Source organism: Sebastes umbrosus, chromosome 19, assembly GCF_015220745.1.
Source record: "Sebastes umbrosus isolate fSebUmb1 chromosome 19, fSebUmb1.pri, whole genome shotgun sequence".
NCBI lineage: Eukaryota > Metazoa > Chordata > Actinopteri > Perciformes > Sebastidae > Sebastes > Sebastes umbrosus.
In genome coordinates this window covers 7,445,421-7,463,001 of record NC_051287.1, presented here as the reverse complement: position 1 = coordinate 7,463,001, position 17,581 = coordinate 7,445,421, and the positions used below count along the sequence as shown (strand labels likewise).

General features: G+C 41.4%; 1 protein-coding gene across 2 annotated transcripts; it reads right to left on the bottom strand.

Annotated features, from left to right (window-relative positions):
• Nucleotides 1-1,577: 1,577 nt before the first annotated feature.
• st8sia3 (ST8 alpha-N-acetyl-neuraminide alpha-2,8-sialyltransferase 3) lies at nucleotides 1,578-17,116 on the bottom strand. 2 transcript variants are annotated; one of them, XM_037752575.1, is made up of 5 exons: nucleotides 16,016-17,116; nucleotides 11,680-11,709; nucleotides 8,942-9,061; nucleotides 7,444-8,001; nucleotides 1,578-5,601 (listed from the first exon to the last, which is right to left on the bottom strand). In XM_037752575.1, exons 1-5 carry the CDS (start codon nucleotides 16,261-16,263, stop codon nucleotides 5,319-5,321), a joined length of 1,239 nt encoding a protein of 412 aa, XP_037608503.1. In that variant the 5' UTR covers nucleotides 16,264-17,116; the 3' UTR covers nucleotides 1,578-5,318. The 2 variants fall into 2 exon arrangements, with proteins under 2 accessions (XP_037608503.1, XP_037608504.1); XM_037752576.1 differs by lacking the exon at nucleotides 11,680-11,709 and having other exon boundaries at nucleotides 1,579-5,601; nucleotides 16,016-17,111.
• Between the last annotated feature and the right edge of the window lie 465 nt (nucleotides 17,117-17,581).

The window sequence follows — 17,581 nt, the reverse complement described above, 5'->3', positions numbered from 1 at the left end:
TGAGACTTTAAATCAAGAACAGGGTTATTAACACAGATGGTTGAAATAGAAAACAAAAATTATTATTGTTGGAGGTTTATAGAAGAAGCTGAATATAGAACAGATTAGACAAACTGAAATAAACTGAGTTCAGGTGAGACAGAGGAATTGAGATGACATCAATAAACTGATCAGGTGAGATGAAGATATGAGTAATTTGGAGATCAGTTGACGGGCTGAGATGAAATGATTCTGTTTCCAACATGTTATGCCACACTGACCTCTGTCTCCTTCCCCCACAAAGGTTAAAGGTCACAGAATGGGGTCCGACCCTTGTGCAACATGGAAAAAAACATTGTTTACTGTTGATAATGTGGCACAGGCGCACACACACACACACACACACACACACTTTTTCTGAGCAATGGGCTTACTGAACAATGTTTGTTTTCGGGATAACGGGCTGTCGATGGGCTTTTGGTCTAATGTGACGTTTTTGATGGGCCGTCGGAACAATGGGCAGTCCCCGAAGGATGAGCCTTTTCAAGAATGTAGATTAAAATATTGAAAAAAAAGAATAAACCTCAAACTTTAAAGGTGCTTTATATGATATCCAGAACATGAATATTGCATCAAACATCTGTAAAGATATAGAGAGGTGAAGTCACGCCCCTTCCGTTGGACCCCATGGGACCATATTTCGGAAAAAATATGTAGTCAGTGGCGAGAGGCAAATATTTTTTTTATCCTGTTTGAATTGCGGCACGAATCACACGTATTATGTTTGTCAATTTAAAACATAATTTTGCAAGTCGAGAAAGTCGCAGTTTCGTAGTAGTATCATTTAGTTTTGTGTGAAACCGCTCAGTGAACTACATCTCTCGTCTCGCACAACATACGGCACCAACACTAGCTAGCTAGCTAACTTAGCTATATTCCACGCACAATTTATACGTTATCTCACCTGTTTTATCCAGCGACTCCTGGTCTTTTTATCATCCGGGAAGAGAAAGAACGAGCCACACCCGTTGATCGCGTCAGTACATCCCTGTACGAAACTCGACAGGCGTCGTAGCTTCAGAGAGAGAGACGTCACTTATGCAACTTTTGGGTGTGTAGTATTTCAGTTTCGCAACAAACTGCGAATTTCTTAACTTGCAAAATAATTTTTTAAATTGACAAACATCATTTGAGTGATTCATTGCGCAATTCAAACGGGATCAAAAATATATTTCTCTCTCGTCGTTGACTAGGTTAATTTTATTTCCGAAGTAAGGTCCATGGTGGTCCACCGGAATGGGCGGGACTTTGCCTTTCTATAGTGGAGTAATGTCTACCTGAGCAGAGCACGAAGTCTCTCTCCCTCTGTTTGTGTTGTAATCGGCACTTCTCTGTGCTTTGTTGGCATAGCCGGGGAGGCTGTTGTTTCCACTGTTAGCACCGTTAGCTGCGAGCCACTGTCTCAGCCGTCGCCATGTTGAGAGCTTTGTGGAGGTAATACAAATGCTCTGAATTTCTAACTAAGCACCTTTAATCGGCACATAAAGTATTTTTATAAGCAACAGACAGCAGTCTTCAGTTAACATTCACTCAAAAGAAGACAGGATTCACTTTGTCAAATTGATCATTTCATTCATTTTAATGACTAAATGATTAAATAAATACAGAGTAGATATATTTTTCTTTCAAGTATTGGATGAATAAAACATATTTGTTAATCTACAGCATATTGCCTATGATATCTAAATGTGTTTTTCGTATATATTACCCTTCATAGAGTGATCTCTACAGACATGTCGATATGGATGGAGCCAGCCTCATTAATATCATTCAAAATGCAAAAAATACATTCTGGAAAAATGTTACCTGATACCGACTGATATTTCATATTACAAAAATAAAAGGTGACAAAAGAAGACAAAAATAAAATGATTTTACATCCTGTTAACTTTAAGGAGTTTGTAATGTGCTCAAGTCAAAATATAACATTATTACTAGTATTATTAAATAGTGAGTTTAACCTTCATGCCAACAATCTTTCTGTCGAAGTCCTGAAAATGTCATGTTTCAAGTCATAGGTGTTTCATTTTGGAATGAAACTGTAGGAGGTTAAGAAAGCAACAAACAAAAAAAACAACAAAATTCAGCTGCAGATTACAAAAATAATCCCAGTTTCTCTCGTTTCTGTTGTCTCATTAACGCACTGCAGCAATTATAGAAATACATGACAAGAAAGCATATGTCAAATATGATAATTCACATTTGACACACCTGAAAACCATGTGTCTATGAGTGAATTTATCACTTGAGAAAGAAATTCCCTTTTCTTTTTGCGTGGTGGTTTGACAGACTGATCTGTAACTGGTGTGAGCCCTCCTGCTCCTGTTAAACAACAAAATGAACCTCCACCTGCTTCAGGGATGATGCACCTGACCTCTGACCCCCTTATCATAATAATGATGGATATAATCGCCTTATTGAAGACCACTTGCCTCTGTAAAGTTTAAACTGTACATGTATGTTTCTTTGAGGAGAACGTTCAGATGGAAATTCCAGTTTACAATGTGTGGATGTTACAGGAGATGATGGAAGTTGCGTATGTAGGAACAGAAACATTCATCAGTTCGCACGTAAAAACCACAGATGACCAAACATCACTGAGCATTTCAAATCATTAATACTTCTACAAATCACATTCTTGATGGATGTGAAAAACATTCATACCACAAAATACACAACAGTGCCCAAATCAACACATTCTCACTCCCAACTCGTCAAATACCGCCGTTTGGTCGGTGCCCCTCGGCATCAGAGACCGACGCACAGGGTACCCCTCTTGCATTATTTTTGGACGGACCATGGACGGCGTGTCAATATACGCTCGTTATATGCATAGTGTCCTATAGGGTTTAGGTTTAGGCAACACAACCACTTAGTTAGGGTTGGGAAACGGTCGTGGTTGACGTTAACTTCACTGACTAGCGACACACGGGACTAACGATACCAATGAGTTATGTAACTAAAGACCGCCATTACTTTTAGTTTCACACGGGACACGAAAACCGGTCTCCTGGTTGAAAGTGTTGCGTTTGTTTGACCCATCCACCAACCCTCCGGCGGACTCTCACGCTATTAATACTACATCATTTGCTCCGACCGTCGAATAACGCTGCGGGTGTGTTTACATTGGAGTTAGTTGAAAGCTCAGTTCGCCACATAGCCTACTGTCTCTACAGGGCGCCTCCGTGCGTCAGTTTCTGATGCCGAGGGGCGCCGCCCAATCGTCAGTATTTGACGAGCTGGGAGTGAGACCGGGTTGCCACAATTGTGGACCCAACCGGGATGAAAGACCAAAACCTTAACCTCACTTTAGCCAGAATTTAATCCAATCCCAAAATAACACTTTGAACTTACTATACTTCTGTGAACAGAAGGGCTGCTATATGATATGATACAAAACATTTGTAGTTAATATGTACAGATTGGAATTCATGGCCGTGAGAATATGTCGCCTTTTTGTATTCATGATCTAAGATTCCTCTTGTCTCACACGGTCATATTAATGAATGGGCCAACAAAGTGAGAACTAGGACTGAAGTTCACGATCTTTTCTTGCTGTTATCTGTTGCTCAACCAGTTTCTTAACAAACGAAACATCTAACACTCGCACTTTCTCACAGATATGGTTATTGTCTTGCTTCAAAGATGGAAAAAGTGTGCTTCAGTATGGGGCAAACATCTGGTGTACGTCCTCTTTTTTTGTTTAAAGGTAACTATGTCTGATTACAATCATCTTAAATTTCAATTCCAGTCCAGTATGCCGAAGAATTTTGTGCATATTGAACGAATTTGCAAAGCATAGTTTACGTCCAGTGCTAACGTTTTAGCACCAATTCAGGAAGTAGCGTGCCCTTTATGTAGCAAGGTGGAAAGTAATGCCACTACGAGCGACAAAGCAACAGGTCATTTTCAATGGAAGCCGGTGATATGAAGCTACAAACTGATGCCCGACACCTGTCGCTGTGTGCCGGGCGTGACGCGTTACAAATCAAAGTTGAGCGGGCCTCAAGCTTTTATCAGCTTCAATGACGCGGTGAAGCGTTTTACGGTTCCCCTTCACACATGGGAGAAGTTTGCTTCTCTGCCAGAAATTGGAATAGGTTTAGGCAACAAACCTACTTGGTTAGGTTTAGGAGAAGATCATGGTTTTGGTTAAAATAAACTCTTTCTGGCAGAAAGCCCTGAAGACAAACTTCCCCATGTGGGCCCACTTCTCTCTCAATCTTGTTCCGTTCCATCTAAAAAACAGAAGAAACACATTCTTGCCATTAGCCAGCTCCCAGTGCTAGTTAAAGACAGAACTACGTCAATGAACGCTTGAGCAACACTTCAACGGCGACTCGGCGAAAATGTAGCTGGCCAGTTTTGTTGCTTTGTCGCTCGTGGTGTGAACATAGCGTAAGCGTGAGGAGGTCAGGTGATGGATGGGGTGTTCCTGTTGCTGCCTACTTGTAGATTCATTATCTGCACTCTTCATCCTTGGCCTTCGTTGCTGATTACGTAATCATATAGGGCAATTTAAGGATTTACAATGCAACCATTTTAAAACTAATACAGACTAAGATTTTCTAATCAACCTCAAACAGTTTTTAAATAAAGTTAGGATTCAATTGTGCTGCCTGAGTCTTAGGAGATAGTCTTTAGGGTTTGTGTCCACTGGTATCTTTTCCAGTTACATAGTAAAGCTAATGCACCTGCCTCCCAGTGCTTCAGGTTCAAATCCTTTCAAACTCTCTAGATTTCCTCACTAAAGCTCTCCAGCAGCAGCAAATGTAAAAACAATAACTGTGTGTGAATGAAGCCACCTGGCTAAAGTGGTGATTTATTTGACTGGGATTATGAGGCTATATTCTAACATATATCACCGATTATCTAACCCTGATATATTTTTATTTTTGCAGCCGCAGTTCTAAGAGTGACGAGTGATAAAAACACCATGAAGCAATTCAAGGTTGTGATATTCTGCTGAAGAGCAACGACGCCTAAAAGTCCAGCTGCAGCCACCTTTTCCAAAAACTGTAGTCCTCTTCGTCTTTAGATTCTTCAGTTGTAGAAAATGAATAGACTCCTTGTCTCTTGAGCTGTTGCGGTTTGTACAAACGGTTTGTCTAACTGGGCTTTTGGGCTAAAAACTGTTAATTTGCACCAACTCAGCCTCAGATCCAAGATTTTGCTTTTGGCAAAAACCACATGAAATCTTCCCTCGTCTGCCTCTGCGGCTCGTGGAAGCGTTGGAGAGGAGTTTTTGAAGGAGCGCTGCACCTGCTGCAGTTTTAGCCCTAAGCACAGTGGGACAGGGAGAGCTTCAGCAGCCCCTCCGTATGCATCTTGTAGAGGAGTTTGAACTCGGCGGGCAGCTGATGGGACTCCTGCCATTTGGTGGTGAACTTGGTGCCCTTCTTGTCGTAGTAGTGGTACGGCAGCTCCTTTCCCGTGTTGGGGTCCCAGCCGAAGGGCCAGAAGCCGTACAGGTGGATCTGGTCGCACATGGAGGACGCCAGCGTGTACATCAGGATGCCGGTGCTCAGGCGCTTCGGCGACAGCTGCTTGGTTTTCCAGTAGCTGTTGAGCACAAGTGAGGAGAACAATTACAAATAAGGCGAAAACGCCAGTTGTCCCATTCATTTGAATGTTTTTTTTGGTTTTTTTAGTAGCTGTAATTTGGGGATTTTATGTAAAAAAAAAAAAAAAGGCAATATACTTAAAGGCCTTTTCCTCAACTGCAGAGAGATCCAGCTCTTTGTTTTAAACATGCTTATATTAGAGACAGACCTCTTATCTCTATTTTTTTCTGTTTTATACGTATACATTATCATATGGTAGTAAGAAGTCTTTGTATGTTCAGAGTGGTGGGAATGACATTTCTCTGTAGAAATATACAATTTACCATGTGAGCCATTACAATACACGTAATACCATGTTGTTTGGACTCTTTTTTTGCCACAAAAAATTAAATAAATATATGAATTAGATTAATATCCAAGTAATTATTTGGTGTATAGGCACAAACCTGAATTTCAGTAAAGATAACAGTTATATCCACTTATATCTGCTAGCCATTCACCAAAAATATGGCAATAAGCCGTGATTGAAAGCAATGAATTCAGATGATTAAATGAAAAAAAAAACTAATCTGACCACTGCTGATGCTTTCATCAGTCAGTCCTGCTCTGCAGCATCACAGAGGGGGGAACTCTCCAAACCCGGCCTCAACAAAACCATCTCCAAGAGTCCTCGAGGTGCTGAAAGCCGACTGAGCTGCTTAAACGTGGTAATTCTTCCAGAGCAGGTAGGTTTAATGGGATTGGTGAAGATTAGGCTACTGTACGAGCAGCCTATTCTGCTGCTACAACACTAAGCACCAGACTTAAATCCCTCTCCACGCACACAGTTACAGCTCTGTGCCATACCTTTCACTAAATAGCTGTTTCCTTATAATCCGGCTTTGGAGCCTAAATCTCCTCTTTGCCATATAGCACAGCTCAATACAATACAACCACACTAACTACTAACAGGACACATGGGAGCATTTGAAACACAGGTGGACATAAGAAATAGAAAGAGAAATACAGTTGGACAAACTAACGGGTACTGACAGAATTTTACCCAGAAACAAATGACAGCGTTGACCATTTTTACCAGTCCACTTCGACAAGTAGAAAATCACTGAGAGGCGCAGGAGTCAACTATCCACCTTGAGAGGCCAAAACCCAATAATGAATTGTGTATAAAATGATATGTTTCTGTACCATGGAGGTTCATTGAAGCATTAATTAAATCAGCAGTAGGCAAGATTAGAGCAGATATGGGCACTACATCCTGACAGTAGTGCATGAAACAGGTAATCTGAAAAACAAATCCTGTGCCTCTGTGTCCTCCGGTGCTCCTAACGGCATCTGCAAGATTTCACAGACCGAAGGAAAACAACCAATCAGAGCCGAGCTGGAGCCTTGCCGCCTCTGAGCTGCTGTCAATCACTCACGAACTCCAACCAAACGGTCAAACTAGGCAGCGCTGATCAAATATGAATCAATATTCTGTTACTGTAATGCCTATTTCTCATGTAAAATGTTCTAAGAAACATCTTGTAGTGTACTGTTTAGTTGTAAAATGAGAAAGTTTGAGATCTGTTGAGGAAATACCAAGAACTGCCCACCAGCCAGAGCAAGATTTTTAAAGCCTGAAAACCGAGCCATGAGGAGGTGCAGACGTCTAGTTTTCTCTCAGAACACTTGAATTACGACATGCTAAAAGGTTGTTATGGAAGTTTTGCCCAATTATGCCAAAAATATTTTGCCTACTGCCGATTTAAGAAGTCATTATCCAGGTACGGATCACAGGTAAATACCAGATGGAGATGAGGTCTTTGCTGTTAATGTAGTGCAGTGTTTCTGAGCGTCTTACCTGTTGATATACTGCATGATGTTTCCGGGCCAGGCCAGCTGGACCTTCAGCTGACCTCGATGTTCCACGAAGAAGTCGACCAGCGTCCTCGTCACTGTAGCTGACGTGTGGAAGAAAAACGCCGGGATCCACAGGATGGCGCCGTCAAGCTTCTTCAGGCTCAGGAAGAAGTTGTTCCTGTCCTGCACAGTCAGTAAGTTGTTGTAGTATTTCTCCAGGATGCTGGGATTGAAGGTCGTCATGTTGGTCCGCCGCCCGACGTCCTTCTTAAAGATCTCGGTCGGCGCGAAATTGCAGCGGAAGACAAAGTCAAACTTCTCGATCTGGGGGCCGCAGCGAGAGCCGGTGAGGATGCCGCTGTTGCCGATCACGGCACAGACATTGTAGTGCTTGTTGAGGATCGGCGAGACATTAGGGAGGAGCGAGCGGAAATTCTCGCCGATGGAGAAAACGTACTTGTGGCTTGAGTAGTCATAGTGCATCAGCTGTCCGGTTCGGACTGAGTCTCTTATCAGTGAGAAGTTGTGGGGGATGTCGATGTATTGTGAGATCTCATTTCTGAAAGACAAAAAAAATATGTTTTGTTCATTACTGCGTCCTTACTGTAATTATCCACTAGTCAGACTAAATACAATGTCTTCTATTAGTTTTCCATCTCTGATGAAGAGCAGCGCACAGCCGCTTCTCAAGCCTAAGGGCCCTATTTTAACGATTATATGCTATTTTAGCATATAATTATTAAATAATGTTTATAATAAAGTAATTTCTGTAGGTAAATATTGGGGTAATTTGGCAGCAATTCCAAAGAAATGTCAAATAGGTTACTTGATAATTATCACCGAATTACCATGACATTTGCCGACCTGATTGTTTAGACATTTCAGATTTATTCCAATTCTTTGTTTGTTTTTATTTTGTTATATTCATCTTTTCCTTTCCTTATATTTTGTTTGTTGTATAATTTATTGTGTTTTTATACTGTAAAATATATTTGCAGAATTGTAATAAATTAAATAAAGTATATATATATACTTTATATATATTTATATATATATATTTATATTTATATTTATATATATATATATAAATACATATATGTATATATATAAATATATTTATATATATATAAATATAAATACATATATATATATTACAAGCTAAAAATATATACAAAAATGAAATAAAATGTTCTGCTATTTTAAGTTTAGTTGACAAGTTAAATTTTTCTTGTCAACTAAACTTAAAGTAGTAGAACATTTTATTTCTTTATAAAATTTTATTTATTATTTATTTTATTTTTCCTGTGGTCTAGTGTTAAAAAAATTTACAAAGAAGAAGAAACTTGTAGAATCGCAATACTTAAAAATCACAATACTTATCGAATCAGCACCCAAGCATCGTGATAGTATCGAATCGGGAGATAGGTGTATCGTCCCATTTCTAGTGTGTGTGTGTGTGTGTGTGTGTGTGTGTGTGATTGTGTGTGTGTGTGACGTACTTCAGCCGTATAAAAGCAGAGCTGTTGTAGGTCCATTTAGAGGAGTTCTGTATGTCTTCGCTGAGAGAGTTGGTCAGAGGAGTGAAAGCTGGATCCAGATACTTCAACGCCAGCTGGGAGCTACACAGACGAAGAGGAGGAGGAAGAGGAGAATAGAGACAGGGAGGTTAACCCAGTCTTCCTGCGTTAAAATTAGGTCGTTCTCATCCACTTGCACTTCGATATGTTTTGAGGAGCATTTTAGCTCTTGTAAACAATGTTTGTAGGCTAATGCAAAACATCCTAATTGGTTCTACGGTCTGTTATTTCTTTATAGCAGACCGTTGCTATGGGTCACCTGACTGCTCATGTTTCTTGATACTGTTGTAGAAATGAAGTACAAGACTACAAAAATACAGTAAAGCTTCAGCTGGGTTCTGCAGAAAATGAATGTTTACTGATATTTTGTCTTTTTCCTCCATCAGTATCACACCTCTTCACAAAGCTAAAATGCCTCCAAAACAAGTCGATCGAAATGTGCAAGTGTTTGAGCCATTCAGCAAACATATAAGGTTGTGTTCCTTTAGGAAACCAGCTGCAGGGAAAAACAGATTCAGACATTTTCATTTACACTATCAGCTCAGTGTAAATGCAGACTTTCAGCCTCTTTCCTTACTCGGATCTAGAATAAAAGCAACCCAGTGTACTGCGGGAGCAATAAGGCCATTCTGTTGCAGAAATTCTGTCCATCTTAGCAAGTTATTCATAATTAATTTGATACTCGGTATGTGTGAAATATGTACCCTTCCACCAAATTTTGGTTTCATGTACTTCCTTCACTTTCAAGATGGTTTTAAAACAACTGCCCACATCTTGAAATGATCCCTTGTTTACCACATTTCAAGACATTTAAATTACATTTAACGTACTTGATAAGATGAACACTTTTTTTCTGCAGTGCAAGAAGCTTCGACTCTTCCAATGCTACAAATTAGTATATTAAAACTTAACCAGGAGGTTAACAGTTTACTTCATAAGCGTTTCTATATGTCTATTTTTGCATGGAAACCTTGACATTTTTAATGCATATTTCTTGTCCGTGGTGCTGTCTCCTGGTAGAATGACTTCCCTCTTAGGGCAAAACAGCATTCAGTCCCATTTCCTGTAAACGTGACACTATGTCTTACCCAGAGTCGAATGAGAAAATGGACATCGGTTTCATTCTCTGTGCATCTGGTACAGAGAAAGATCCAGAATATGTTTAGCCTAGCTTAGCACAAACAATGGAAGCAAATTAAAACTGCTAGCCTAACTCCATCCAAAGATAAAAAATGCAACTTTCAACTACTCCAAAACCTTCTGATTTGGAGTAGTTGAAACAGCACTGACTGCACCCAGAAAGGCAGTTTTCATCCGCCTCAAGTCTTTGTGGTAAGCTAAGCTAAACCTTGGACCTTTCCTTGTTCTGGCCGCACAGAGATGAAACTGATCTTCTCATCTGACTCTGGGAAAGACGGACAAAGAGGTTTTTCCACAATGTTAGAAAGTCAGTAGAACTTGCCTCTTTAAAACTAAACTTCTGCCTTTGACTAAACATCAAAATGTCAAGGTTTCAGGTCAAGACTCTGCTATGGCAGACACAACTGGTCAAATAGTATTTGCAAGTAAGTTTGGTTCATCTCGCATGAAGAACGAGGTCGGTGGAATTTACTGCATCAGGACAGTTCAGACAGCGTCAGAGGTTGGATCACTGAGGAATCCAACACTCTGTAACTTACACTGTCCTGCATGGCAAACCCCTCCTCTGTGACACCTGGCCAGTCTTAGACAAGCCTTAAAGGTATGCGTAAATACTGTTTGACCTGGATCTGATGGCAGTCAGACCTCCAGCAGCTTTATTTTGTTGTTGCAGCATCCGCCATCTTTGAAGCCAGCGAGGCTCAGCCAGCGAGGCTCAGCCAGCGAGGCTCAGCCAGCGAGGCTCAACCAGAGAGGTGCAGGGCTGAATCAGGATCAGCATGATATAGCTACTGATTCAAATTTGGAAATACTAAAGATGAGCACATTGCAGTTGGGAAATCTCAACTAGATTTTTGTATTGATGTCGGACTTTTCAAGAGTCTGGATTTTCAAAATATATACGTACGTATAGCCTTTATATGCACACATTTTCTTGCGTGCAGAAGATAATAACTAAGATTAAGATTAAAAAAACATGTTTGGGGGCTAGGTACTATTTTGTTACTAATCCCCAAATATGTAGATGATTCATGTTGTATCAAGGAATATAACTTTGACTACAATAATTAACTTGTGTCAAAGATAAGTAAAAACTTCTATATTACTGCAAGTTTCTGATAGAATAATGAGATTGTGTGACACACTATTCTGTTGTGAAAAATACTGGCTAAACTCCACTAAATTAGATCCGAGAAATATATTTTGTTCAAATGCTTTTTCACTATTTCATGCTGTTTCAAATCCAACACCACACCATCCAAAAGGCCTCAGTGATTCATTCAGGGTCATAGACTCGTAGCTGTTTTGTGTCTCATTAGTGAGACAAACAGTCCGATGCTCAAAGTCCATAGACCATAGATAGATAGATAGATGTAGAGATAGAGAGATAGAGAAAGAGAGAGGAAAAAACAGGTAAAGATCAAGCTCCCGTTGAAAAACATAGATATTAAAATAAAGGAAAAAGGCAAGACAGAGTACATCCTTATGTTTTGAATTAAAACGTCAGCACTTTGATTCACCTCAGGTCGGGTTTGCGAGGCGGCCTCTCGCTGCAGGAGGAATGTAAAACAAAAACAAAAAAATGAACTCACTCTTATCTTCATCATCACCAGTGACTTTAAAATGACATTTAACTGACAGAAAGGAATACCAAGTAGACTCTATAAAAGACCTGGCATGCAGAGGTAAAGTGCATTTCAAATACTTACACGATGTTATATAATTGTAACGATAAAACACTTATAATTGGGATATAATCCAGCTGTGATGGTGATCACTTGAGTTGTATGGCACTTTTTGCAAGTGATTTCCGATGCCGAGGAGCACTGACCAAACGGCGGTATTTGACGAGTTGGCAGTGAGAACGGGTTGCATTGTGAGCATGTTAGCATGCTGGCGTTAACATTTATCTCAATACACCACTGTGCCCAATTACAGTCTCACAGAGCTGCTAGTGTTTCTGTATACTCAACAGAGAGTGATTTGCACAATGAAAGGTACAGTGAAGACCTAAATAGAGCTACAACTATGACTTTTGGGTGGTTCTTCATGAACTTCTAGTCCTGCACAACCACGCACTGCGACAGCTTGCAGAGCCACCGTGCCCAGGGAGAGTCCATCTTCAATGTGTTCAGTAAATTTCATGGAAATCCTCCATTGGAGTCCAGTAGAGATGTAGGCCTGATGGGCCATCAGATGGACTAACATCTTCTCTTATCGACTGGCTGCACCGCATTCAGAACAAAACCAAAAATGTCACCATGTTCCTGATCATAAACTCTCACTCTACAACAACACAGCAGGGAACTTCTACAGATTTGTCCACTAGAATGTTTTCTCTCCAAAATGCTGCCCCTCCTTCACATCTAACTCACTCTGAGCGTAACCTTGGCCCCGCGGTGACGGCGAGCGGGGAAGAAAATGATTACAGGCGGCGGGAAAATGAATGCGGCTTTCACGCTGTAAATCAGATCCAAGGGCGGCTCGCTGGCCTCCAGAACCTTCATCGGAACGATGCTGTTTTAGCATCGCCCTCCGGACCTGACCGAACATGTCGGACTGCAAAGATTTACGGAATGATTTTCCATGGAGCTAGTACTGCAGTGGCCCGACTGAAATCTGGAAAAGTATCTGATAGCCCTCCTGGTGTCAACAGACATCTCGTCTGGACTGGAATCAGATGCATTCAGTAAACCCAGATGTAAACACCTCAGACACACACACACTGAGGATCTGACCATCTAAATGTGTTCTGGAGGTGGTCACCCTCATTAACAACCACCTACTGATAGATAGCTGCCCCCTCGCTTAGCTTGCCTGCCCCATTAGCATCTGTTCCATAATGTATTTCCTCATCCAAGGTTTCTTTCATCAGTCTTTCCGAAAAGTTGACGGTAAAACTGTTGACTGATTAGAGGGCACTCAGTTTACTATTTGTCGCTGTCCAGTGACGGCTGGTGCTGAATTAATGTTGCCGTGGCGTATTGTGAAGGGTAGGAAGAACTTTCAAAATGTCCGATGGGGGGTAGGTACAGAAGGTACAGTTCTGATTCCACTTAAGGTGGATGCTATCGGTTAAACTAAATATTAATAATTCATTAAAAGCTGAGGAGTTGTAGCCTGGTTGTCGCATTTATTCACCGACAAATAAACTGTACACACACTGCTACAGCTACGTTCACAGCTATAACGCCACTCTCACCTCCGCCGCCGCCACACACACACGGTCTGTCGGACACTCGCTAACGTAACACCGGGCAGACACACAGCTGACAACCTGTCAAATTAAACTAAATTATGCGGTGGAGACTTACTGGGAAAGTGGCTGCATGTGTCCTTGACACTACACGAGGCACCGTGCCTGCTAACACTCCTGGACGGGTGAACTGGGGACTCGGTAGTCTTTTGCACATACACTGCAGCTGGCGCACCGCTGCATGCGAGGCACTAATTTTGTCGGTTAACGGTTAATAATTGGTTAACGATGGTCGGTTATCGGTTAAAAAAATAAATAAAAATTAGCATCCCTAACTTAAGGCTATAGCCTTAAACCCATAGGCTCTATAAAAACATCAACTTGAGCAACTGTAAAAAAGTTTTGTTTTTCAGTATTGAATAAGTTCCTTCCTAAAATCGTTTCAAACCAAATACTTCAAAAGTAATTGTAACATTGCCAGTTAATGGACTTAAGGAGAAACCGAGGAGCTGTGAGTGAACATGCTGATCTAGTTCACAGCTGTAGGATTAAGTGACAGATGCCCTGTTTTCCTTCAGGCTGATACACTCTCACACTGACAGAGAAAACACACTGACATGCACTACATTAAGACTAGTTTAACAGAGCAAAGCTGTCTCCTCATTTAAACAACAAATCAGCCAATCAGTGTCATCCACCACTGCTGTATATTCATGAGAAAATGTGTTAATATTGCTGTCTGTCAGATAATATAAACCTGATTCTGCTGAGACTTCTTAAGTCTTTTAATAAAAATGCTTTGCAGAGGAAGCAGTAGTAACTGTGCTTCATTCTAAAATAAGGAAAGCTTCTATTTGTCTTCTATTTAAAATAAAGTCCTGTAGAGGAAGCTGATGATGATTTGGGGGTTTATTAGTTGAGCACATAATTCTTCTCTCTTCCTTGTTAAATTTTTAGATTCTCACCAACCTTCACCTGATCTGATGACTTTTTAATAAAGATTGTAAGTCGATCTGAATTCAGACAGTTGCTAAATACTGTGCTATACAGCTATACTATGTGTATAGCTGCTAGTAGTAGTTGTGATGCCAACAGTTGTAGCAGTAACAATAGCAATAGTTGTACTGTAGTAGTAGGAGTAAGGATTCTAGTAGTAATAGTTGTGGCAAAGTTTTTTTTACATGTATTAATGTGTTTTAATTGTTTTTTATTGCCAATGTGTGAACAGGTTGTAACCTAAAAATGAGTTTCCTCTATCAGCCTGTTGACTGCTTTTAATGTGAAGAACCCGTGCCTGTTTTTCCAGGAAAATACAGCGGATGTGACGATATGCGCGCTTGCGAGTGCCTTATTTTCAGCTCCAGTCTGCAACCATAGCTAACGTTCGGTTAGAAATGGAGACCACTAACGCCAACAAACGACCAGCCGCCACCACAACTCAGACTCCAACACAAACTCCAAGGAAGCACAAAAAACTAAGTTATATCTAGTGAAGCCCGTCTTGCAAAACAGGAATGTGACCGACGTCGGGGGGGAAAACTAGGGTCAACATCGGCCGGGCCTTCCATTCATGGAGGGACCTTCGTTTGGTAAACTAACATCACTGCCAAGCATGTGAAATATAGAGTGATATTGTGCTTTTAGCTAGCTAATGTTGCTAACGTAAATCAACATGATGCCTGTCAATCACGTTTAGTCTCGTGTGAGTCGCCTCATGGTACGTGTCCACAGGGGCATTTTTTATCGTTAAGGGATCCCCTCGCTTCCCTGCATTGGAGGCTTGATGGGCTGCCACTAGAAACAAGGCACTCAGCACCTGATTGGACGAACACTTACCCTCGTGGGCTGCTGCTGCCAGCTTTCAAACCGGAACGAATGGGAAGCGTGGAAAGGACGGAGCCTGTGGACATGTACCATCACTGTTTTGACCGATGCTCGCTCGCGTCTACGTAGACGCTGAATGTCGTTGACTGAACGGCCACAGGTGTCACTGTTGAGTTAACAAGCGATTTCTGATTCTTACATTGAGCCCCTTTAATCAGTGTTCTTTCTGGACAATAAGGTCGAACAAAGCTGGAAGCTTTTGTCTCAAATATCACAGTATGCTGATAGCATTACAGGAACTGTGGTGCTCAAACCACAGAAACAGCCCCCAGACCTAAAGTGCATTTAATCAGGTCCTTTAGTGTATAAATGAGGAGAAGGAACATTTGAATACAGTATGGTCTGAGACACTAAGAGCCTATTCTTCCAGTGAGTAACCATTAAACATAAGAGAACGACAAACCGCCTACTGCATGAAAGCTGTGAGCTGTCAGGCCTCAGACAGCAGAGAGGCCTTCATCTGTGTCTGAGCAGTGCTACACCTTTTCAGCAGGCTAAGTTTATGTATTTTTCTGATGAAATTGCTCCACCCTACCAGCACAAACTGAGACATGAGAAAAATATATTAAAAAAACAACAACAAAGTCATTAATGAGGATTTAAGACACTCAAATGGCACATTAGGAGGCACATACTGTATCAACACTACAGGTCACAATCAGCTGTTTTTTTCTACCTCATCAGCACCTGAAATGACTAAAAATAAAAATGCAATTGCTCAGCATTTACGCCTCCAGCTCAGCTCAGCTCAGCTCAGCCAGCAGGCCTGGACTCACCGAAACCCTGCGTGGAACATGGACATCCTGGGTCCTCCATTGGGTCCATATCTGGGGGTGCTGAGCAGAAAGTCCTTTTTGATGGACACGTAGCTGATGAGCGACAGGATGAGCAGAGCCACGCTGAACATGACGAGCCCCAGCGCGCTGGCGATCCGCACCATCCTGCCTCTCCACCGGACCACCAGAGGAGCACCGACCGGCCAGGAGGACGAGGAGGAGACTGCGAGCGTCCAGGCGCACCGCATCAGCGGCAGGGCGAGGGCGTAGACGCGAAGACGCTGATGCGGTGGAGCGGCAGCGGCAGCGGCGACGCATGGGCGGAAGAAATGCAAAAGGCCTGACAGGCGAACAAGGACGCACAAACCGCGGATTTAACAGAAGCCATGAAGGCTACAGAGTCCATGTGTGGAGCAGGAGGAGTGGAGAGCTGCAAGGCCGCGTTTTTGCATCTGAATTCACAACCTAAATATGAGGCTGCGACGCGTCTGCGGAAGAAACGACGCAGGAAGAGCGAGGGTGACGCATTGACAGTCCATGCATCGCAGGATGGAGAGGATGGAGAAGGGAGGAGGGGGTGTCTTGGAGGTTTTTCCTCAGGCATACAGGGTCAGATTACAGCCGGTATCGTAACACCCTCAAGGCGGTGAAATGATGCAAGGATGCTGCTCCGTCTCTTCATCTGCATCCTCTTCGTCTCTCTCCTCCTCTTCTCTCTCTCCGGTACTCTCATTAATTAAAGCGGCCGTGTCGCTTTAAGGAGACGCAGCTCTTCGTTTCGTATCGCGGTAATCAGATAATAAACAGCGACGGCAGCATCCGAGGCGGAGCTCTGCGTCCTGATGGAGGCAGAGAGACGCAGCTCAGCTGGAGGAGGAGAGGCGACGCTCACACAGATGATGAGGGATGATGAGGGGGGTTGCAGGTCCTTTTAGGATCAGTCTGAAGTCAAACGTGTTGAGAAAACATGTGGAAATACATGTGTTTTCTGCACACACCCAAACAATAACAGCTTTGTGGAGTGACTTTAAGCTAATGGACAAACATTTTCATCCATTTTATCTGTCTATCTATCTATCTATCTATCTATTAATCTATCTATCTATCTATCTATCTATTCATCTATCTATCTATCTATCTATCTATCTATCTATCTATCTATCTATTCATCTATCTATTCATCTATCTATCTATCTATCTATCTATTAATTTATCTATCTATCTATTAATCTATCTATTCATCTATCTATGTATCTATCTATCTATTCATCTATCTATTCATCTATCTATCTATCTATCTATCTATTAATCTATCTATTCATCTATGTATCTATCTATCTATCTATTAATTTATCTATCTATCTATTCATCTATCTATTCATCTATCTATCTATCTATTAATCTATCTATTTATCTATCTATCTATTCATCTATCTATCTATCTATCTATCTATTAATCTATCTATCTATCTATCTAATCTATCCATCTATCCACATCTATCCTCTTTTTTTTAAGGGGTTACATGGGACTTTAAGGGGAGATAGCAGATCAACAGTAGATGTCAC

Excerpts from the sequence above, each read along its gene's own strand:
- st8sia3 (XM_037752575.1), bottom strand. The coding sequence starts at position 16,263 with ATGCGGTGCGCCTGGACGCTCGCAGTCTCCTCCTCGTCCTCCTGGCCG. Across the intron at positions 11,710-16,015 it reads ATGTTCCACGCAGGGTTTCG|CGAGAGGCCGCCTCGCAAAC; the intron begins GTGAGTCCAGGC and ends TTCCTCCTGCAG. Across the intron at positions 8,002-8,941 it reads TCTGCTTTTATACGGCTGAA|AAATGAGATCTCACAATACA; the intron begins GTACGTCACACA and ends TTTGTCTTTCAG.